General features: G+C 41.1%; 1 protein-coding gene across 1 annotated transcript in view; it reads left to right on the forward strand.

The window, feature by feature from the left end:
* LOC128375239 (uncharacterized protein KIAA1522 homolog) overlaps positions 1–24401 on the forward strand; it is a 28156-nt gene that overhangs the window by 2382 nt on the left and 1373 nt on the right. Inside the window, exons 2-7 of the mRNA XM_053335535.1 lie at positions 6123–6428; positions 19242–19385; positions 19571–19614; positions 19730–19865; positions 20058–20168; positions 20416–24393. Of these exons, the coding sequence (XP_053191510.1) occupies positions 6134–6428; positions 19242–19385; positions 19571–19614; positions 19730–19865; positions 20058–20168; positions 20416–24393 (4708 nt within the window). The 5' untranslated portion in view covers positions 6123–6133. The remainder of the gene's footprint in view (positions 1–6122; positions 6429–19241; positions 19386–19570; positions 19615–19729; positions 19866–20057; positions 20169–20415; positions 24394–24401) is intronic.

Consider the following 24401-nt stretch of genomic DNA (forward strand, 5'->3'; position numbering starts at 1 on the left):
CCCACACACACACACACATTGACTGCTGTCCTGTAGTCGGCTTTCAGACTGAGTGAGCTTCAGACTGAAAGAATTTCAATGTGGCTGCAGAGTTTCTGTTTTGACTGGAGCTGAGCAGAGACACTGAGATGCCAGGATGTATTTTTAAACTGCAGTGTCCGTGTTTGCCTTCGTTGTAAGATGGTCACTGCTGCCGCATAACAGTTGCTTTTTTACCACTGTCTGACCTGTCAGTTCAGGGGTCTTAAGCTCCACAGAGGCTGCGGTCCAGGCCTAGACCCCTGGCAACCTCTGGGAGCAAAGCAAACAACTGTGCAAAGTCTTTGTTGGCTTCCATCTCTGAACACTGCTGGAGAAAATGTATATTTCTACTAGGTTTCTGTCCTGTTTGTTGGAAATAAACAAAGAAGTAAACAATGGAAACTAAGATACTAGAGAGACTGAATCAAAAACATGATCTGAGGGTCCTGACTGAACATATTATATTGCAGAATATATTTAAAGTATTGCAATAGACATGTGAAATGAAATTTTTTTGTACACCCTGGGCTTCAGGAAATGGGCCATTTTGACTATTGTATTAACTGTTATATTCTCATATTTTATATACCAATCAATTAGTTGAAACATTAGGAAAATAATGAAATCACAATTAGTTTGAGACGTAGTTGCAACACAAACACAACTTTCTCTGCCATCTACATTTTAGGTACAGTATGTAACAAAATAGTAAAAATATAAGCTAGCCACTCAAAAAAAACAAACAAAAAAAACTTTTTATATGTGAAAATCCATCATTTTTCATATTTTGTGTGCACATAATTTCAACAGTGCTCAAATATTTGTGACTGCCCTCTGAAAAGGATACACAGTGAACAATAATGGCAAGCCAGTGCACACAACCACGTATTATAATGTTATCTCAAAATGACTCTCATGCGCCAGCCATTATCCGTTTTCTTTCATGGCTCGGTCTCCTAGGCCACTGAATTAGGGATGTGTGGCAGGGGAGGTGGGAGGGGGTGGCGAAAGGGAGAACAAGAGCAGGGGATGGAGGCGGAGGTGATGGTGGGTGGGTGAAAGCAGATTTGGAGAGAAGAGTTCCTCAGTTGGTAATTATCAATCTCTCAGGAATGCAGCCGCTGCTCTTACCAGACAAGCTGCTGCATGGCTTCAGTGGCCTCGCAGCACGCCAACTGCATTACCCTGTCCACAGATCTCTGCACGTTACCACTGCATGCACACACACTGTTCTGAACCCCTGTGACTTCAGTTACATAGCGTTTTGTTTTATTTGTGTCATTATTGTCTTACTGCGTTGTTGTGTTTATGCAGTGTTTATTTTTATAACTGTCATTATCTACATGGTCTTTTTCTGAAACTTTATCCTTTCTGCACCAAACAAAGGGACCACATAATGTCAGTAAGGGGTTGTCTTTCAGTCGAAGTCCTTCACCACTGTGTATTTATGATGATATGTTGGTTTAGAATCAAATTGTAGGAAACTTGTGGCCAACCTGTACTCTGGCTCTTGAGATAACATTTTTATTTTAGCTATTTGGCATCATTATCTTCCCTGTCAGTACAAAAATAAGTCAACTGTGAAAGAGGAGGCCACTTCGCTTAAGATCGGAAATCTTTCATTGATGCCTGACTCCTGCAGAGCTTAAGAGTCACCGCTTTTCATTGTTAAAGCTTCTCAGGCATTTACAGTTTATGTCTTGGTGGGCTCATTGTCCATCACAAGTTTTTCTAAACGTTTGTACATAAGGAGTGCGAGGAGTTCTACCCCAGACAAGTTTGCTTAAGTCTGCTTTTCGGTAGCAGTGCTCTCCTTTGTTTGATAATGCCCAGAGAAGACGGGCAACGCCCTGATTGATGCCTGCAGGTGCTGCACAGTAACACCAGTTTTCACACTGCTTAAACACTTGTCATTTACTCATTTTAAGAGTAGTTTAAAAACTGTTATTGCCCAAACAAGCTGTTATTTTTTGCTGGTTTCTGCAGGAAGACTGGAACAGATCCAAAACATCCCATTTTACACTCTGGAAATGAAAATTTTAACCTTGCTAATCTATTATTTCCTGCTTGTGAAGACTAGCTGTATTCAGCCCGACCTTAACCTGGCGCACTGATGGCTAGGTCATGCCATGTCAAACTCTGCTGTTCAGACGTACGTAGATGTGAACGGCCTCCTGGTTAAACTGAGCCAGTCCTAATTCAAACAAATGTGACTGCCTGTATCACCGCCACTCCCTCTTGGCTTTGGCTTATCCTTATGAAGCAGTGGAGTCTGCTCTGTCAGCTTCCCTCTGTGTAGTCAAAGATTCAGTTCCTGGAGACCCCCCACCCCCACCCCTTCCCACATGTGCCTGTGAAATTCACATTGTCCGTATTTGTCGGTGTCAACAAGGGTGTGATTACACTTCTCTTCTGCTTCAAAACAAGTGAGAGTCCACAGTATTTTTATGCTGTCAAACTCTGAATTAGGGTCAGATGGTGTTTTATGCATCATTCGAACCTACTTTCTGGCGACGTGGGTGCAGCGTGTTACATAAAACAATGGAAGGGGTGAGAATCTATTTTTAACTTCAGGACAGTTCTCTGAATTATACTGTGGTGTAAATCCCACTTTAAAGGCATTCTGTTTGATGACAGAGAATATATTTGCAATTCATCTTTGGCAAAGCTCTGTTCAGGGTGTGGACACTTAAGTCACATGGATTTAATGTAGTTTTCAAATATAACAAGAACTGGATCTCCCTCTTTTCATTCACACACCAGTTTGTTAAAGAAAGATTCAGACAACCCAGTGTCAGATCAAGATCTGTGGTTTTTAATCCTGGATTTGGGCTCTGGCTTAGTCTGCACAGTAACCTATGATTCTGTGCTTCGCTTGAGGCAAGCAGGTGTCAGTGCTCTGCGTTGCTTTAACTCTGTTGACCTGTCTGCATAAATATTAAGAGGGGACCCAGATTTGCTCTGGAATGTATGTCCCCGAGCTCCACAATATACAGCATAGCTGTCAAAAGTACACAATCAATACCTGCCATTTTCTGAGTCTCACTGTCTATTTCTTGACAGTGTGTAAACTATTATCAGTTCCAGGTTGCTTCAAGCTGATGTGTACACACTGCTGTCAATGTCAGATAATCAGTCACTGCTGCAGGTATTGACACTGCATTGAGGTTACCTGTGTTCAAGCAGTACCTCCTGTCCAATGTGAGAGCCTGACGTCTTTTGTAAAGGATAAGTAAACAGCATGTTGGAACACATGCCTGCTCCAGCAGGACTGGGGCTGGGCTGAAAAACCACAGCGGGTATAGTGTGTGTGAGAAACACGTACAAACTTTTTTGTTTGCAAGTCGGCTGAGAGCACATGACTAGGTTAGTCCTTCATGATAATATGATAGACTCTGATGTGACATGGTGTAGGTGTCACTAGGGTTTTTTGGTCAGGATTGTACTATAAATCTTCAAAAAAGATCAGGTTTGAAACTCTTTTGTGCATCAACTTTTATGAATTAAGAGGTGTGGTTGGGGGTTAAGTAATTGCGGGGTAAATGAAAGTCTGTAATTAAGATGTTGGTGTTTTAACTTTGAAATGTTTAACTTTTACTGTAAAGAAACCTAAGAGATGTGAAGTGTACTCAAGTAAACCTTTGGACAAATTGTAAATAAAAGGCACTCTGCTGCATGCGTCACACCATTAAATTTGTTTGCAAAACTGAAAATTGCAGGTTGCCATGTGTAACCATGGAAGTGGTAGTGTGAGTCAACTCCTTGTGACCGGACCAGAGGGCAGTTCACTGGGTGGTCCTCTGCTCTCTTACAGAGTTTTTAGCATTACTCTGGTCCCTATTTGGTGGAAATAATACAGGGAGTTATTTTACTCTCAGCAGCCCACGGGCTATAAATGAATGAACCAGCCCCCTTTTCCCAAGAGAGGCGTCTGATTATTGGCGACTGTTGCCAATACAGATGCACGGATCTTAGTCATGCCCAAATGACTGTAATTTCCAGCAGGAGAAACACAGGGCTTAGTGCAGGGAGAGGCCTGACGCTTTTCTCTAGAGAAGATGGATGCTCCGTCTTGTTAAAGGCCTTTCACTACAACTCACTCCTCGTAGTGCATCTACTCTGTACAAGATGTGCCACTTAAGATGCTGCAGTGAATAACAAGTACAGCTTGGCTACATGAATATAACAAACTACTTTAAAAATTTCCACATTTGTATAAAGTTTATAAAAGTATTCAAGTACTTCAAGTACTCATCTTAAGTCTTTCATACATGTGATTGGATGCAAACCACACTTTCTGCAGAAGGTAGAACCATATTTAACTTTACTTAATGTACTCAGTGCTGCCTGCTTTTGAAATGATGCTCTGCAAATTCCAGTGTTGAGATTCTGACATTGTCAAGATTAGACTGATAAAAGGTAAATTTATGGCTAGTGTATGTCAGGCGCCTGGCTTTGAAAAGTGTACTGTACATCTGCCCGGACATTTTCCATATGATACCCAACCAGTGTCTTCTTATTCCTCATCCCTCCCTGTTTTGATGACAAGAAGCTATTTGGAAAAGTCACATTTGTAATCCTCAGAGAAATCATGACTGGTTTCTGTGGTTTAGTTTCATACTCTTGTCTGGGGCTGTCACGTATTCCTAGAGACTCTTTTACCAAAAAGATGTGTGGTTATATTGCTCACACCTTGCATGTGTTAAAACTTCTCGGCAGTGTTTTTCACACATGACTGTGACGCATCATAGTAGCCAAAAACTTTTCATGAACTTTTCTCTATAGCAAATCAGAATTCTCATACTCTGACCAAACTCCCACCTTCCTTCTGACTTTGACTACTTATTTACTGACTTTTACTCCTGTCATTCTAAGAGCGGGCTCCTACTTTTAGCCTGTGATTTGGAGATAAGCGTCTCATAAAGTACACAGCTGGAAGACACTGAGTGTAAGCCACAGATCCCCATGAGCAAGGCTGGGAAATCTGTCTCAGAGAAGAGTTGAGCAAGGTGGAGGGCAGAGGAAGTTAGCAGAAGGAAGGCGATGAGCTCATTGCACTTACCACAAAAAAACACAATAATGGAAGACAATTAAACATAACAAGGAACATGAAACAGAAACTACTCTGATATGAAAGGACACCATTCGTTAAAAGAGTGCACATTTGCGACTGTTTATTTTTCTGTTCTTTACCTCTTCCTGATTTGTGCTGTTGCTCCTGTGTGTAAAAGTGCATGAGCTTACGGGTGCGGCTTTGTGAATTATGACTCCATGTTGTGGAATGAAGGGAGCGGTGCCAGGTCTTTCTTTGCAGAACTGTGAAGTTTGGTTTAGAGGCGGGAGGGGGGGTCAGTGTAGGCTGAGCGTGTGGGCTGAATGAGCGGTACCCACGGAGACATGCAGACACTAATACACACACATACCAAGTGGAGGGGTCTATAGAATAGGCAGCATTATGGGCATGTCCAATGCTGTGTTTAGTGTTTAATAGTGTTTATCTTACTGAATTTAAACTTAATTTGAAACCTTTAAAGCTAATTTCCTTCAAGACGAAAGTCACCTTGCCAGAACCTCAAACCTGTTTGGCATATATAATCCATCACTGAGACCTTGCTGCTCTTCTTGCCCTCACGTCCAGTAACTACAGAAAAGCATGCGTAAGTAGATATGAAAAGTCTTGTAAGGCGTCCAAATTTGGCAGCAGAGTTCCTTTGTGGCCATCAAATCTCACATTTCAGATGTTGTGATTTCCTTTAACATAACAGCAAACCAGCCCCTGCTTGCAGCTTCACACAATGACAGGATAACTTTTAATCACAAGTAATACAATCAAAGCAATAGCTTCAGCTTCTCTTTTTTGTCACTTTTCACCATGATGGACCACCTAAGCCTTGCAGCCTTAATAAGTTTGTGCAAGTTGAGTTCAGTACTGCATTGGCATTAATTGAAACCAGTGGGTGGCAGTAACGATAGAAATGAATCAAACAAATCTGTTGCCCTTTAGTCAACCACAGTTAGTACCTTTCTTCAAGTGCCAGCACATGTGGTTCTTGGACGATGATGACTGAAATTTGTATTTCTTTTTCCCTCTCTTTTTTCAGGGTGAAGTGGTATGTCAAACCGTGACTCACTGGGGTTTGGGGACCTGATTCCCCAGGATGTGGTTGAGATTTTTGCCCAGGAGAAGCACAACAAAAGGGGTCGGAAGAAGCGCAGTCACTCCCTGGGCAGGGCTCTGGGCTGGCTGAAAGGCAAGAAGAGGAAGGATCTCCGTGTTAATGGGCAGAGCCTGGGCCTAGGTCCTGCGCTTGACTTGGCCTTGGATGGGCACCCTGCTGGGCATCAGGGTGGACACAAGGGAGGACAGAAGTCAGGAAAGCAGAGCCATCCACAGGGAAACAGTCATGGTAAGAACCCACAGGATGCTCAACTGCCATTTAATCCCCTTTAATATTTTGTGAGGGTGTTTCCGTCCTCTTAGTTGTGGTGTAGTTATCCTTAGTCAAATCCTAGACTGTAGACTATTTCCAAAATATTAAATTAAATGATGCCTCCACAATGTTAAAACAGCATACCATTTAACTATTAACTTGCCTCTATTTTGCATATAAAATAATAATTTCCCAAACCAAACCATTGATGGAGTACCAAGATTTATTTCCTGCTTTCCAGGAAGTTGTTAGTTTTCGTTTCAGTCTTAAAAGCTGCTTGAGATAGCCGATCCTCTATTTTTTGTCAGTTATGTTGATGCTGTGGAAAACTCTGTTCATTTAAAACTGGTTTGACCAAATGTATTTAAACTTCTTAATGAAATAATGTTTGCTCCAATAACATAACTCGGTCATGTAGTTTCGTTTTTGGATGCCAAAACACCCTTGAATTGCATCACCACAGGGAGATCAGAATATGGTCCCAACTTGGAAAATATAATCAGCTTTATAAAATTGCCAAGTGAAGCAATTTGTTGCTAACAGTCTAAAACCCATCAGTGTGATTCTGTACCCTATCATAGTAATGAACTCTTTGGAGGCACATTAAAATGAATTTCCATTGAGAGCAGTTTAGTTTAATAACCTGGCATCTAAGAAAAGAAATAAGTTGCTGGGAACCAGTTGAAGATCCTGCTCCTTAGCTCCCAGGCATGTGTATTTGTTCACTGGAGGGATGTTTGAACAGACTGACTTCCCACTCACCCTCTGACCCTCAGCTCTCTTTGTTTGCTGTGAAAAATCTCTGTCTGTCCTGTTCTGTGATACCATACCTTACTTACCTGGTCTTCAGATTACATGGAGGGTGAAAGGCTGCACTCTGGCTGCCATCCACACGGCACATACACAAAATGGAGCTTACTTAATGTGTCGTCACACACACTATAAATACTTAAACAACAAACCAACTCACACACATTGTGAACTCATAAAAAGACGTATTCACAGTCTTCAAGAAAGAAACTGCAAGAAATTTGCAGCAACACTTTGACTTTTCCCAGTGTTGTGCTCAGCAGATCTTGTTGGAGCTTGCACATGTGCACTCATATGTCAGCACAGTCCACTATCCCAATCCGGTTTTCCTCTTTGCACTCTGTGCAACAAGTTGAGTGAACAGAACTTTCTGTTTTGTTCAGTTTTCAGCGTGAATTGTGAGAACAAACTTTAGTTTTATACCCTCATTAATTGCACCTTCTTCTTAGCGAACTGGAACAGGACAACCTTGTCCTACAGAGACAGGTCATGCAAAAACCCAAAAGTTGCATTTGGTTAGGATTGTTTTATGTGTGTTTGTCTGGCACTGCTTGTGCAGTCTTGGCTAATTGCTTTACAGACAGAGGAGACTCCGCCTGTTTCTCTTGCTGCCATTTCTCCAAGTGGAAGCCCAGAGCTTGTAGTTTAGCAGGAACAGTATTGTGGGGATTTCCACAAGATTCAAACACATTCAGTGTCACACAGACAACTATACACACTACAGAAGATGAATATGTAGAAACATGCTCTCAGTCAAATCTGCAGCTTTGGTAGATGATGAACGCATAAACAGCGTGTTAAGATTGGCTGTTATATATGTATGTGGACTGCATTACTCAATCTTTGCCCTATATTGTGCTACCCGTGGTTAGTTACAACATTGGTGAAGCTGAGAGTTTTGTAAGAGAAAGTAAACTGTGAAGAGAGATAAGGTATTTCTCTCCTACCAAGGTCAATTTAGAGGCTACCTCCCACATCGGGCAGGGGCCATGAATTCCTCTTTTTCACTTTCACTTTTTTCATATGTCCATTCTACTAGATTGCAAAGTGTAAGTTTGATGGATTTTTATAAAGTTGGAACCCACTTTTGAACATTGTTGTGATGGCAACCACAATAAATGTTGTTGTAAATGGTATATGAACTGCCAAAATAGGCCTTGAGGTTACAGAAATTAGTATAAAGCTGGAAGTGTCAGCTATTCAGTGTGAATTATGTGCCAGTTATTAACGTGCTGCTATTGAGCTCTCAGCAATGATTGTGTTGTGTATGATTGTTGGTGCTGGCAATAATCACAGCAAACTCTTTGCCAGACCCTTCCTCTGATTTAGGAAAGAGTTCAGCTATCCCCAAATTACAATCAGAGGAGGTTTAATGCAGGAGTGGGACACAATACTGTGTAACACACTTGCCCAGAAAATTGAATACCTCCAACTGAGCCCCTGATGATGATCTGTATTGATGCCAGAGGGGCCTCCTGCCCACTAAATGCCTGGTATGGCAGGCACAGTGCCAGTTAATTAAAAGCCATGCCAGGACTGTTACAGTGCAGGAGGAACAAGGGGTTCTGTTTTTCCTGACCCCTCTGCTCACATTGTTCCTCCTCCTCCTCTTCCATTTATCTGACTAGTATGAAAGCCTTAGTATTGAACCTCAATACTGCTGAAATGTAACAAACTCTAACTTTGAGAGACACACAGTGAGCTGCAGACAAGAGAGAGCTTTAATACAATTCAAACTTCAGTACTGAATCAAATATGATTCCATGATTTTTTTGTATATGATATAAAAGAGGGGGCTACTGGGCCAAGATTAAGATAAATGATGTTGGTCAAAGGCTGTGGTCCAAATAAAATAACTTCATTCTTATTGTGCTGGAGAATATGTGCAGCCATCCAGGATCTGATGTCTTGAAGTTGTGTTATTGAGATAATTTTGTTAGTAGTGATTAGGCTCTAGGGTGATTTAGATCTGTGTAGTGTTTTTGAATAATGTGGCCTAGCTGAAGTAAATAGATGGAGAAAAGGACTGGACCTAGTATGGAGCCTTGCAATACACCACAGGACATGGGAGCTGAGGAAGACAGAAAAAAGACTCTGGCTCATTGATTTAACCTGTGAATAAGAATTAAATTATCTACTGCAGTTAGATTTGATTGATTGACAGATTTTTTTATTAATGTGTCATGCACCAGAAGTGCCCAGCCCAAATGGGCTTACAAGACACCAAAACAAAAAAAAGAAAAGAACAAATAATAATAAATGAAAACCAGATAACAGACATTAGAGCAATTAAACATTTAGATGCTTTTTCCAGGCTTCAGATACATGACAAACTTAAAGACATTAAAGTTGAACAACCAGTCCATTCTGTCATTATCAGAGCACCAGAACATTTCTTGCTTTTTAGCAGACATTTCAGGAAATGTTAGATCTAGGAGCACAAGGACAGAGCAGTTATCTGAGTCAGCAGCTAGAAGGAGATTATTAGTTGTGAGCCATTTTCATTAGGGCCCAACCAATACAGATTTAAGGGAGTAAAAATAAATTCTAATTTGCGATATATCAGCTAATAATATAAAGACTATAAACATAAACAACATTTTTTTGCGGTGAATGATCCCTCACATGTGATTATCAATCATCTGTGGAGGCATGATATTTTACACCTTAACAATAAACTTTATTGTATAAAATGGCATCAGTGGTCTGAAACAGTAAACTTCGCTGCAAATTTAGTAATTATAAATAACTATAAATAAATAAAAACACAACAAAACAACCTTATATTTTTATATATATTTAACTTGAAATAAGAAAAAGGATCAAATATACATAAAATGCTGCCTTCATAACTTACAAAAATAAAAAGTATTGGCACATATCAGACAACATATACACCAATACCGATGTATGTGTGATAGGCTAATAACAGCTTATAATATTGGCTGACCGATATATCGGTCACACTAGTTTTCATAATAACCAAAGATAATCAAGTATTGTTTTGTTATCAGTTGTAGTTGTCGAATAGTAATAACCCTCACAAATATACACACAAATTGATATGATAGGTCTTCAATCATATGATAATACAAACACAGTTCACTGCTAATAACACATAAAATAATTGAATCTCTTCATGTGGTGTCTTTTCAATTTCATTTAGGAATGACATCTGGATTCTGCATCTAAACCCTGTATAGATTTACCATAACCTTTGCTCTTTGCTAGTTTTGTACTAATTTTGTAAACAAGGCTTATGGAGTTTGACCAGAAGGAAAGCTGCACTGTAGCAGCTTTGTAGCGATAAACTCTGGCCTTATGGACCCACTGTCCTACTAACTGTGTATTGTTGTCTCTGATAATGGCGATATTGTGAGCGAAAACAACAGAGGTAATCTTGTCTTTACATGTTGATTTAGTTTCATGGATCTCATACCATTAGCAGTTAACATGAGCCTTTGCGTAACTGTCTGACAGTAGCTTATGTCCTTGCTGTACTTTCAGTTTGCGTGATCCTGTGTTAAATGGAAATAAGGGGAAAGGAAGACTGATTAGGTCATGCAGTCCTAACAAGGTACCTTCAGAAAGGTCACCTGTTTGCTCGAAACACTCCCTCTGAGATTCCTCAAATTCCTGAGCATTATGAATATATTTCTTTGAGGAAGATAGGGAGCCCTTTGTATGTGTGAGTGTGTTTTTGGCATGCATGCCAGGTTCAGATCATATGAGTCACCTTTGTTGAATATTTTGTCACAGATATGCAGGATTGTTAATAAGTGTGTGTGTATCTGTTGATTTATGTACTTTCTGTCTATGTATCATGTGGTGTAAAGCCCTGTCGGTTAGAGGGGCTACGTGTTACAGATGCAAGTTTCATCAGGTTCATCACCAGGTTAGTTTTAGTATCAAATCTGCTCGATTGCAATCAAGGCCCAAAGGCAGAATGCACTGTAGCATAGAAAGGAAGGAGGTGAGTTTTTATGGCAAGTTTTTCACTTTGGGATGGGAGATAAAAATAACTTACAACAATTTAGCCAAATTTAGGAAGGTGAAAGAAAATAAAAATCTCAGTACCAGCATGAAGGGGTACGAGGTACAAGTTACAGCATCCTTTACAAAGGAACTTTGGGGCTTATTGGAAGTGTAGTTATTTTTTCAACAACCTATAACCAGTTTCTGAGGCCGAAAATATTGGTTGTGGTTCTTTTAACAAGTGAACCTAATGAATTGTAAATATATTGCTGCTAAAAGTAGTTAAAAATGACCTTTAATACTGTAAAAACTCTTTAGTTTTGTGGGAAGATGTCTTATTGTCATTATGTTGTGATGATGACACAACAACAATGAAGGGCAGGAGAACAGGTTTGAGAAAAACGACAATAAAAATAGAGTTTCACTTTCTTGTTCTCATGGCGGGAAGTAATCAACTGCCTTTTTATACACCACCGCAGGGAGGATTATTCCTCTGAGAGATGACCTCATTATTTTGCCTTTACATGAAAATCACAATGTTGATTCTATCTTATTCTTTTTTTGTGAATTAGAAGGCCTTTATGGAGAAGGATGTAAAGGATGAGGTACATGTTTGGGGTATTGAGGAGATGATTGCGAGCTTTGTCATTTTACATGTAAATGATCTAAAAGATGGGTTCAGGCTGAAAACTCTCACAAGCATGTACATAATAAATGCAGGTACAGACTGCTGTGTGTTTTGTGAGGGTAAGAATCAAGATCATGGGATTTTTTATAGTTGAGAATTGTATATTAAGTAGTTACACAAATGCTTGTTTATAATAACAGGGTTTTATGGGCATTTAGGAGAATTTTGTTTCAATAGGTGAAGAGTCACCACGCCCAAATGGCAGAGGAGATCATATTCAGGTCATTCAAACTGTAAGAGAGGTTTTACTAAGTGCCAGTTTGCCCTCTGGTCCCATTTGAATAATGTGTTCCAGTTTCATATCATCAAGTTCCTTTTTCTTCTTTGCAATCTTCTAATGTTAGGTTTGTTAACGCTGACACCAAACAGGACGGCCAGAAGCAACAACTTATGAAATCATACATTGTTTCATTGTCAAGATATGCAGATATGTTACAGTGGCTTTGCACCAACTGCACAGACTATTGTCACGAAAGGAAAATGTTTGCCAACACACTGCGGCAAGTCTACAGAAAGACTGATAAATATGTGCTTGGAAAGTTTCGTGAGTCACCAGTCAGTACTTCTGTAGTCAAACAATGCTAACTTTGGAGCAACAGGATATTATATATACAACAATATATATATATATATTGCATAAGACACGTTTGTACTCCAAAGGAACTTTCAGTAACAAAGGTGGTGGTCACAGTGCTTGTTGTTAATGTAGTTTTCCTGTCCCAGAACACACTGTACTTTCTGTATTCAAGGACTGGAGCATGCAGTGATAAGCTCCCCTTGTATATATTAGAGGAACTTTAAATCAGCCCAACTTTCTGCTTTAGTGCCCAGAGGCATTAGGATGGTGATCTATCATTTCATTTATTCAAAAAGTGTAGAATTAATGCTAAAGAAGAGTCTACAGCCACACTAGCATCATTGTGAGAGGTACTAAAGCACAGAGGGGCTTTGAGTTAAATGTCATAATGCTAAAAAGCCACTAATGACAATGTTAACATGCTTTTTTTTATCAGGTATGTTTTCTCTGGTCGCCATTTTACTACAGTGTGTTAGCATGCTGATAACCACTAAACATAGCTCAGGCTGATGGAGATGTCTTTGGTTTATGTCCAAATAAAAAAAACTCTGGACAAGTTCAAAGTGTTAGATGACCAGTTAGATCACACAAAACACAGTTGTATTGTCTGTAATAACAGACAGTAAACACCTGTAGCAAAGTTGTGCTTACATTAAACAGACACTAGCAGCACTGAATACTCCTGCACAGCTTTTAAATGGGATTTGATTTGTTGCTTATGGTCTGTCCAGAGGGCCATATCCCCTCTGAAGCTGGTACTGATGTCTTTTGAGTTTGAAATGACAGATACAAGTTGTTGATTTAATATTCAGGACATACGTTAGTATAATGACTCTGGTGCCAACAATGACAATCCTGACATACATTTATTTGTGTGCATCCTGGAGATATTTGTGGATGTGTCTGATGCATACTGATCTGCTGGCATACAGATTGTGTTGTCTTACAGTGAATTAGAGTGTAACCCTGCGGGCCAGTTGATGCAGGTCTATGTCTATGACCTGGATTGTAATCAACATTTCTTCCTTCCTTTTTTGCTCAGCTTTGATGTTGATGTTTGATTAATTAAAATGCAAGAGTGTGAAAATAGTCAATGGAGCACACAAGCTTTGACCAGGATGCATGGCCACACTATGTTGACTGTACATGTACTTGGACTCACAGAGACACAGCGAGCCGGCAGCTCTTTCCCACTGTCATTGCAGTGTGTTCAGTTGGTTTTGTGCTGATTAGAGAGGCTTAAGCACCTGGCAGACAGCACCCTCAGAGCTGGAGAGAATGTTTCTGCATGGCTGTCTGCCTGGTGCTGCAAAACAAAAGAGAGGGGCAAGTTAGGGCAGGGACATGAGGTGTGTGTGGGATATTGCACCTGATTTGATTGTTATCAGCCTATTGAATAGGGGTTGTCATCCCACATCTGTCTCAAATATATGATGTATGAGGTAGTAGGGACCTACTTAACCTACTAGTAGGTTCAGGAGACTGTTACTACCCATTTATTTCAATGAGCCAGTGTTGGTGGAGCCCAGTAGGCACAGACAGCTTGTTATTAAGCATGTGACTGTCACGTTTCTCTGTGAAAACAAACAAAATGGCTGACATTGCTTCTATTCTCAGTGGAAAGTGCAATATTTTGTATAGTGTGTGTGTGTGTGTGTGTGTGTGTGTGTGTGTGTCAGTGTGTCAAATCTTCGTCCCATGGCCATATAAACAGGATGAAGATGGGGTTGTCAAACTGGACTTTCTGGACTTTATGCAGTGCAATGCATTCAGCCTTCACTGTTACATCATTTATTTATTTATGCACATGTCACATTTAATTGCTGTAATAATTAATATTTAATTTAGAGTTTTATATACCATTTAATAACTATTCAATTTTAAAATTTCAATTTATTTAAAATTGAACTTTATTATTATTATTATTAGTAGTAGTAGTGTTATTGTTATCATACTTTTGTCTATTTTTATTCTTCTGTGTTTTTCTGTGTGTTTTTGGGAGCAAACACCAAGACACATACTTTGAATGCTTGCACACAAAGACCTGTGATGGCTTGTGTCAAGGAAATGAGCAAATTAAAACTTAGTTGTGGAGCTAAACCAAATACATTGTTGGAAAGTCCCGACCTGGCGAGTAAAATATGTCCGTATGAAGATTCTACACAGCTCCTACTTTGAAATACTGACTGATTCAGTATTTACAACTTCCAATTCTATGGAGAAAAAAAAATTCTATTTTAAAATTTTAAATTACAATGCCATAGAGCTGTGCCATGCAGCCTGATACAAATCAGTACCACAGTTGTAGTTCTTCCGGTTTGCAAAGTAGGGTTGTAAAACAGGGTCATCAAAAGATATATCTACTGAATATATCAAATATCTACAGCCTATCTAGTAATTACAGTGCAGTGATCTATATGAAGGAAAGTAAAGATGTTGGTTTATATCAGATATTTTAGCTAGTATTCTAGAAATGGGGTTTTGGGTTTGTGGTTCTTCCAGTTTCCGTTTTGGCAAATACAACTTTTATTTCTCAGAATACAAGGAGACCTATCGACTTCGCAAGGACTTTTTTTTGTTGAGAAATCTTTAAAATATAATTAAAAGAAAACTTGAACACAGTGACAGTGAGGAAAATAATTTCATTCAGCCAATTGCAAAGCTTCAAACTCTGAACAAATTCAGTTCATCTTAATCTGAAAAAGTCTTCATACTAAATGGCAAACTAAGCATCTTATACGTACACTGAAAATTCAAATTCTGCCAGAAGTGTCATCAAAACAAATTGTAATGCCAAAATTCTGTTAAAATATTGCACTTTCCAATGAGAATAAAAGGAATGTCTGCAGTTTTGTTTGTTTTTTCAGATAAACTTGACAGTCATGTGACAGTCACATGCCTGATAATAAGCTTTCTGCACCTGCTGGGCTGCACCAACACTGGCTCACTGAAATAAATGGGTGATAGTGGGTGATACTAGGGTGACTAGTAGGGTTAGTAGGCCTCTATTAGCACATAGACGTGTGCTGATTACACCTATTCAACAGGCTAACAGGTAAATCGAGTGGGTATATGCATCTGGGGGTTAACTTTCTACAATTAAAATTGAGGTACACACTTTGGTGTTTTGTAGTCTGATTCCAGTGTTTCTTTATACTGAACTAAACTAAGATATTTTTCCATCCTGGCTGCAGTCCTGGTGTAAGATGTGCTGTGGTCAGTGTTAATGTAGACTGGTTGCACAGTTAGTCACAACTAGTTAAAGTCAAATATGAGATAAAAAGCCAAAATGTATACTCTGATTTGTGGCCTTGATAGAAAAAATGATTAAAGTAAAAATCTAAATGGGTGAAAAACCACAATGGGCTAGATTCAACAATAAATTCAAACACGTGATAGCTCTTCTTGTCTTATGGGCCAGATCTGGCTCCAAGGAAGGTAGTTGGAGACCGCTGATCTCAATTTACGACTCCTATACATGTCAGTGGTGACTCTGTCTTTCTTTTAAGCTTAGATTTCTGCTCTGATACCTCCTGGGTAATTTCTCTGTCTCTCTTTTTTAACATCTTAATCAATCACAGAACAGTATTGCTCATCTAAAATGGGTAGTCATAGCTTCAAGTTACTTAGTATCTCCATGGTTGCAAATAACAAACACTCCTCACTGCTGTCCGTTTGGCTCTTTACAAACATGTTTTCTTCTGTCTCTGTCTAGTTCCAGAAAATCCATATTTTATCAAAACAAAACTTGCCAACAGCTGTTTACTCATTTAATACGTTCTCCTTTAAAGCCACTATTATTTACAACTAATCTGATCAAATGTAAGCATAATTCCTCAAGAGGATTTCAACACATTGTTTTTCCTCTCTGGGGGCTGCAACTTGAATTGGTCACACAGAATCATTAGATTTAGTGTGTTTACCCAGATCCGAGATGTAAACATCAGTTTGGGGTTCATACATAATCACTTCCAGCCCGTTAATGTCGCCAGCAATCCAACAGTGACAGATGCCGTCTTTAGTATGTCAGTGATTAATATGGACACAATTACAATGTGATCACAGAACCAGTGATAATTTGAGCCCCTCATTAACGTGTAGCTGTGTCCCATACACCACTCCATGCCTCTCCAGTAAGGAGTATTCAGTCATGGTAACTAGATACTGTTAGTGTTGTCCTAGACTGAATTTACCCTACACACACATATCAACTTTCTGTTTATCTACAAACAGAGCTATCCACTTTAGTTGTGATCTACAGTATTTATATGCGTTACTAGGTACTGGTAACACATGCGATTAATTTCTGCTTTTTTCCTTGTAAACCGCTTTCGTTTGAGTCACTCAGTAGGATCACAACCATGGGAATGTTTTCCACTTGTTCAGATGTCATACATTCCATGTCATGTCTGCTCAGCACACCAGGAAGTGAATAAAACCCTTTCAGTGCAGATGAGCTTGAGGTGTCCTAAATAGAAAGTGAAAAGGAAAAGACATAGTTACAACAAAGTATTTGTCCCAACATCAGAAATTTGACTCAAGAACAAGTTTAATAAAAGTTTGATGCTTTTATAGTTCAGAAAATACATTTCTAGTTTTCAGTTCTCAGTGAATTGAGAAATTAACCCCCTGTTGTTGTCTGTATTCTTAACACATTACAATCCTAACGTACTGCTGCTAGAAACAATAGGGAACATATTTCACATGTGTGACCATGTGCTGTGTGGAGCTGCAGGCCTCTTTTTAAACATGTTTTTAATCTTGTATAAGGAATGAATTAGTTCAATTCACTTACTCCCCCTTGTGGCTACATGATAAAACTAGATATCTCTTAATAAATGAATGTGAGGAAGTAAAACATTTGTTATGTTGGATTTCTATAGTGATAATGCCACAGGATGTAACAAAGTATTATAGTAGTTATGAACACAACTCAAGCTGCGGCTCAAGAGGGAGCCACCCTGATGCCCTGAAATCCTTGACAACAGCTTTCTCCTTTCTGTGTTTATATGCATGATCTCAGTTTGATCTGTGTGCTGACTGACCAATCCCAGAGCAAGCGTATTTGCAGATGGGGAACAAGAGGGATGGCAGGAATTAGGCTGCAGAGGATTAGTGTCTGAGCTCTGATTGTGTATTGGCTGTTGAGAACTTCTCCTCTCCGCATGGACCTGAACTGACAAAAACAACTTCATCTAAAAAACAATCAAGATCATCCTTTCTTCATCTTCTTTTTTTGAAACTGATGGCAAACTGATAAACGGTATCTGTAGATCTGACAAGACTTTGATTTTCTTCCACTTCCTTTAAAACATCTTTGTCATAGTTTTTGGTGCACTTTTGGATTATTTGAAGAGATATAAGCGAAGTCATGGTGGTGCTTCTGACTAATGACCTCAATACTAATTTCTACTGCTTTCCAGCAGTCTTCAAAAAGAAAGGTGAGTGAAAGCAGTAAATGTCTACTGATTGTAACAATCAACAGACCTGATTGGTTTATGACTCAAACCAATTACACCTGTCCTGATTGTTGAAATGTATTTGCTATTCAAGTGTGACCAGGACAGGCTGGGTCAACTGGCTCTCCTAAGACAAGCAGTAAAGTAATTTAAGTGTAGACTATGAAAAAAACAAACAAAAAAAGGGTTAGCTTGTCAGCTTGTAATGTTTACTCTGCTGATGCAGATTGTGCTGTGATTCATATTACACCTGTTCTAAATGGCAGGGAAATAAAATATAATTTGAATTTTGCACATTTATAGATAATTGATTATTGGGATTTTCTATACTGGAGCACTTCTAATACTGTTACAGAAGCGACAGTGGTAATAATTAGTAGCGATCACTGAGCACATGGCTGTCAAGGCTAATTCCAGCATGGTCTTACTGCGACAGTGTGGACTAGAGAACAGTAGGTGTCTAAATGTAGAGCAACTGCCACTGTTACATAAATGTGTCTTTGCAGGTTGTTAGCCCAATGATCCCACACTGTGGCCTGGAAATGTGAGGACACAACCTGTATTACACAGTTGCATCACATGTCAGGTGGTCAGCTGTCCACAAAAAATGTAGCCAGCTACTCTTTTTGTTGATTTTTATCAGGGTTTTATTGAGTTTCCTATTTGAAATGATTATGTTTTCTTTTTAAATTTAGTCAGTATGCAGTAATTCATTCTGAGTTTTGCATGTTCTAAGTACACAGCAATATTGAAACCAGTAAATCCACTTCACTGTGTAAGGCATTAGAAGAGGTTTTTCAGGTTTAAAGTTCATGTGACTGAGTGTAATTTGTATCTCTATTTTTTTGGCTGGTGCCAATGGTTATGGCATGATACTATGGTTTTTAAAAATATAGTTATTTACTACAGATAGAATTGATGCAGTTCTAACTCTAGTCTAGCCCTGCATTGCAAGTAGAAGTGATACCAGTTGTATTAATTTCCTTCTCACTGTTGGTTGGTAAAATGGGTAAAACTGAGCAAACATTTCTGGGTTTTTATATAACCCCTTCTTAGAAGTTGTTGTCAAACTCACCAGCGTTTAATCCTGGGGTTTCAACCCTTCAGTTTGTTTTTATTTATACATCTTATTAACTCTGAAACAGTATTTATTGTTTCTAGGCTTAAATGTGTCCAGCAGAGACCTGAATGCTCTTGCCCTGTCCATATGGCTTCTTTATCTACTGTTAAAGTAGAGTTGATCCATGCTGATCCCCTCTCCCCTCTCTCTCTACTTCAAGCCGTCCCAAAGCGAGATGATGATGACAAGACCCCTGCACCCCCATTGCTGCAGGAGAACGTGTTCATTGAGGCCAGCAGGCCAAAGTACTTGGAGGACCTCCACACGGAGGCCCTGGAAGGATTGAAAATGATGCAGCAAGAAGGTACAAAACACAAGTGATGCAATCTTACAGCTCAGCACTAAATTAGAGGTGTCCTGTGCCAACATGTTGATAACTGTCTGCTGATTGTTTTTTTAAGAGGGTGTGTACCTGAGGGTATAAACACGACTAAGAATTTTAAATGGCATTGTAAATCTGCACAGAGTTAAATATTGCTCTCTTTGCAGAAACCAATAATGGAGTGGTGTACCAAGATAACGAAAGCACAGTTGTAAGTGACACATCACACCCAGAATTGCTGTTTGCACACACTACAAATGCACAGTTCGGTTATTTTTTTTCCTTCCAAAGGGATTAACAGATAATTGTATTTCTGCTTCTGCCAGTCCGCAATGACAGTCCAAACAGAAGGTGATGGTGAAGGGTTTATGACAGACAGCACTGTTGCTGATACATCTTCGGTTGTCTCAGTACAATCATCTGTGTCCACAAGATCCTCCCGCTCTGGACTCACCAGGCAAGGTAACTTCATCACAAGCAAAACGCTGTTCATATCCACTCTTGGTCATTATGGAACATCTGGTGATGTACACACATAAACTTACTGATATGAACAGGTTTGGATTTAGTTACAATTTTGGCGTTTTAAGGATTCATGACAGGATTGTGTTTGTAGCTAATATCATAATTTCTCCACTGTCTGTGTTTCCCAAGGATCAACATTCAGGCCCTTAAACTCTGGGAAAAAGTCAGAAAAGGCCAAGACAAGAAGACGACACAGGAAGACTGTTGGGGGTATCCCACAGCATGTCCAGAGAGAGCTGGGTATGTAGCTTATCTTTTAAGTGTATGACTTACAAAAGAAATCTGTTTGTGGATTCAATTATATGACTGGAGAACATTCTATATTCAAAAATATAATGGTATCAAATTAGTTAATGTCTTCTATTGTTACATTTTTGTCTTAATGTGATTGTTTTACCCCTGTAACCCTACACAGTGTCCATTACAAGTCCATTCCCTTAACTTTTAATATGAAGTTGTATTAATTCATCCTTTTATCTTCCATCAGGTCTGGACAGAGTGGGCTGGACAGCGTCTTCGAAGTTAGAAGAGGAACAGCTTTTTAATGGTGAGACTGATGACAGCATGACCATTGATGAGCCACAGCTGGCAGCAGAGTCCCAAAAAGAAGCCAGTCCCAGCTTTCGGGTTACAAAAGTCATCCAGCCCATCAGAAAACACCAAGATGAGCAGCTTTGTGCCACCCATGCTAGTCATAAGGATGACTTGGCCCTGCTGCATCGCTTGGGCCCTGACTTGTCAGGTGGGCAGAGGCCTCGGTCCCTGGCTGTTCCCTGGATGACTACTGCCAACAGCCTCCAGCAGGAGCCACCCAGCCCCGTCATGTCAATGTCTCCCCAGGCTGCTTACATGTCCAAAATCATTCCCAATGCTGTGTTGCCACCCTCCATCGAGGTGGTGGAAATCAGTCGTGGGCGGAGCCGCAGCAGCGTCCGCACTGTCAGCAAGACCAGCCTGCTGCTGTCCAGCCCGGCTCCCTCCCGTGCTTCCACCAGATCAACTTCCTCGAGATCCTCGAACATCACCTCCGCTTCTCAATACAATGCCTCCCATCTGTCTGATAGCTCTTGTTGGAGCAACTCTGAGTCCTCAGAGACCTTGGTATCTGACTCATCAACCATCTCCAGCAGCAGCACCCCTAGACAGAAGAGGTCGCAAGATGGAGATGCTTCTGGTAAGGAAGACAAAGTCAGTGTTCGCTCCTCCATCAGCAAGGCTTCAACATGCACCTCCAATGGCAAGCTCATTAGTAAGGGAGACAAGGCTAAAAATGAGGGGCCCTTTGTGCGTAGCCTCTCTGTCATGAAGCCCAAGCGGGCTCCTCCTCCTCCAAACCGCTCCTATTCCCTTCACAATAAGCTGAAGCGACGCTCACGGGATCTGGCAGAAGTTAGGACCAATTCAGGGGAATCCTCTCTCCATAACGTCTCAGGTGAGGAAAATGAAAAAAACAAACCTGGACCTTCTCCTTTGTCTTTGAGGATCATGGACAGTCCAGACTACAATGCTGACACTAGCTCTCTGGATGACTCTACAGGCTCTGGGTCATTCAGTCCATTTAAATCCCAGCTGCAGGCAGTGAAGACAGAAAAAGCTGCAAAAGTAGAAGAATCTAAAGATGCTACAAAAGAGAAGCAGGAACCACTTCAGGAGAATAAGCTAAGCAAAATGATCTCCCCGTCCAGTGGCTACTCAAGTCAAGATTGCACATCCCCACAGCTTTCTAAACAGCCCCACAGCTCATCTCCAAGGCACAAGAGAGGCATTTTAGCCAAGCTTCAAAGGTTATTTCCTGGATCCACTCCTGCTGGTTCAGCTCCATCCCCTCTCACAGAGCCACAGGCCTCTGAAGACACAAAATCCACTGCTGATGCTTCACTTGACACTGTCAGTGTTAACCCCTCTGTACAGGCGTTGAAAGAGCTATTTAATATCCCTCCGCCACCTAAAGTACATGCACCTCCTCCTCCTCCCCCAGAGGTATGGGCTCACAATAAGCGTACCTTTGAGTTGCTGCTGGGACCCCCAGCACCTGATAACACTTACGCCATCATAAAGAAGAATCCTAAGGACAGGCGACAACAAAGGCAGTCTCCCTCTGCATCTGCAGAGGGCTCTGTGAAAACAAAGAAAGTTCAAGAAAGTGAGTTTTTGAATGTAGAGATTCTCAAAGAGAACAATGAAAGACTGGCTGAGCAGAATGATTTGAAAGGAAGTAGCAAAGTGACAGAAAAAGATGAAACAGTAAGAGTAAGTGAGAAATTAAATGGCATGTTAGCTAAGGCTGTAGAGAAACGTGGAGAAAGGCTGGCAGCAATGAAGGAAGAAGAAGCAAAGAAGACATCTACACAAGCAACAGAAGGAAAGACTAACACTGATACATTACCCACCATTTCATTAGTACACATTTCTCCATCTCCCTCTTCACCTCCAGTGCAAGCTGTTGTGTCCCCTGAGTCATCCTGGCCCCCACCACCTCCAGCAATAGACCAAGCGGGTCCATTGCTTAATGGGCCTGATGACATAGATTTCCCATGCCCACCTCCCCCGTTATTTTATGAGGAAAGGTTAGTTATGGCTGTGCAGGTGCCACCAGAGAAGTCCATTCCTAGTACAGTACACAGTGAGCAGGTTAACTCCTCTTGCCCAACTACGTCTGTTGTACCAGTTGTGAAAACAGATTGTGTTAATGTGACCACAGAGGTTGAAACATTGAAGCCTAGTTCATCCCAGGGGATTGCATCACCACCCCTTAATATCCCTCCTCCACCACCCTATACAGCTCCCCCTCCACCAGTTAAAGAAGTCTCTCCTCCCACGAGTAAAGAGGTCATTTTTTCCCCACCCAAAGAGTTTTCTCCTCCACCACCTGAAGAAATTGCTCCTCTACCACTTAAAGAGGTTTCTCCTCCGCCCCCTGAAGAAGTCTCTCCTCTGCCACCTAAAGAGGTTTCTCCTCCACCACCTGAAGAAGTCTCTCCTCTGCCACCTAAAGAGGTTTCTCCTCCACCACCTGAAGAAGTCTCTCCTCTGCCACCTAAACAGGTTTCTCCTGTGCCACCTAAAGATATATCTCCTCCACCACCCATAAAGGTTTCTCCTGAGATGCCTAAAGAGTCTTCTCCTCCCCTGGTACAAGTCATTCCTCCTCCTGTCACGGGTGTCTCCCCCACATTAGTTAATGTGGTATCTCCTCCACCAGTTAAAGAGGTCTCTCCTCCTCTGGTTATCAAGGACTCCGTTTTGCCTGCTGAAGAATTTGCTCCTCCATCTTGTCAAAAAAATGTACCTCAAACTTTGGAAGAAGCAGCACCTGAAAGCAAACTTCCTCAACCACAAAGTATTTCACCTCCACTGCCCACTGAACCTGTGACTTCCCTTCAGTCACAACCCCAGTCAACAGAGCAAAAAAATGATGTTCCCCTTGAGAGCATCTCATCTGAATCTGAAACTAACCCTGTTTCCTGTACCAGTATTCTCACTCCCCCTCAGAGTATTCCACCTCCGCCTCCCTCAGAGTTTCTCCCTCAGTCTCAGGTTACATCCCAGAACACTGTTGGTCCAGCAACCCAGGAGGCCTCCCTTTCATTACCACATGAAGCCTCCATCCCACCAGCTCTTGAAACCACTCCTCCTCCATCTGCAAATATTTCTTCACCTCCACCTCTTCCTGCGCAGGATCTTGCCAGCATCGAGCCTAGCCCAGCAGGTACAGAAAACCAAAGCCCAGAGCTGCTCTCTGTCCCTGTTGTACAAGAGGAACCCACTCCCATTGTCACGCCCTCCCTTCTTCAGATGGTCAAGCTGCGGTCTGTCAATAGCAGCCCTGAGCCTCCCAAAGCTCAAGAACATGCCCAGGCTGAGGTCACCATGATGACTGAGCAGCCCAACAATCAGGTGCCAGGTCCATCTGCCAGTGGTGAGGCTCCTCAGAAACCCATAAGACGATCTCTGATCATGACATCTCCCACATCCACTTCTCCACCTGTCACAATCCCATCAGAGCCAACTCTGCCCAAGTCCCAGTCTGCTGTGATCTCAACCGCATCTTCAGCCACAGTCCTCTCACCTATGCCCAAAAAGTCTCCTCCTGCCACGACCACCTCACCTTCCATGAACCTACAGGAGGCCATCCGCCTGAGGACAGCAGCCAGATCAAAAGACAGCCCTGCATCTCGCCTCAGCCTGCACTCACCTACATCACCAGTAGACTCCCGAAAGTCCCCCTCCAGCACAGCCAGCTTTATCTTCTCTAAGAGCAACAACAAGGCAGTGATAGAGACCAAGCCTACAGTGGAATTGACAGAAACCTCACAGAAAAACCCAGATGTTTCCTCTGTAACAAAGGGAGTCAAGATGCCACCGCCTGTTGCGAAGAAACCCAAAACAAAGGCCAAAGAGATGGAGACCAGTGAAGGGGCGGAGCAAACTGCAGGACAGGAAGCACAGCCAGAGAGTGTTGGGGGTAAGAGA

Source organism: Scomber japonicus, chromosome 16 (assembly GCF_027409825.1).
Source record: "Scomber japonicus isolate fScoJap1 chromosome 16, fScoJap1.pri, whole genome shotgun sequence".
Taxonomy (NCBI): Eukaryota; Metazoa; Chordata; class Actinopteri; order Scombriformes; family Scombridae; genus Scomber; species Scomber japonicus.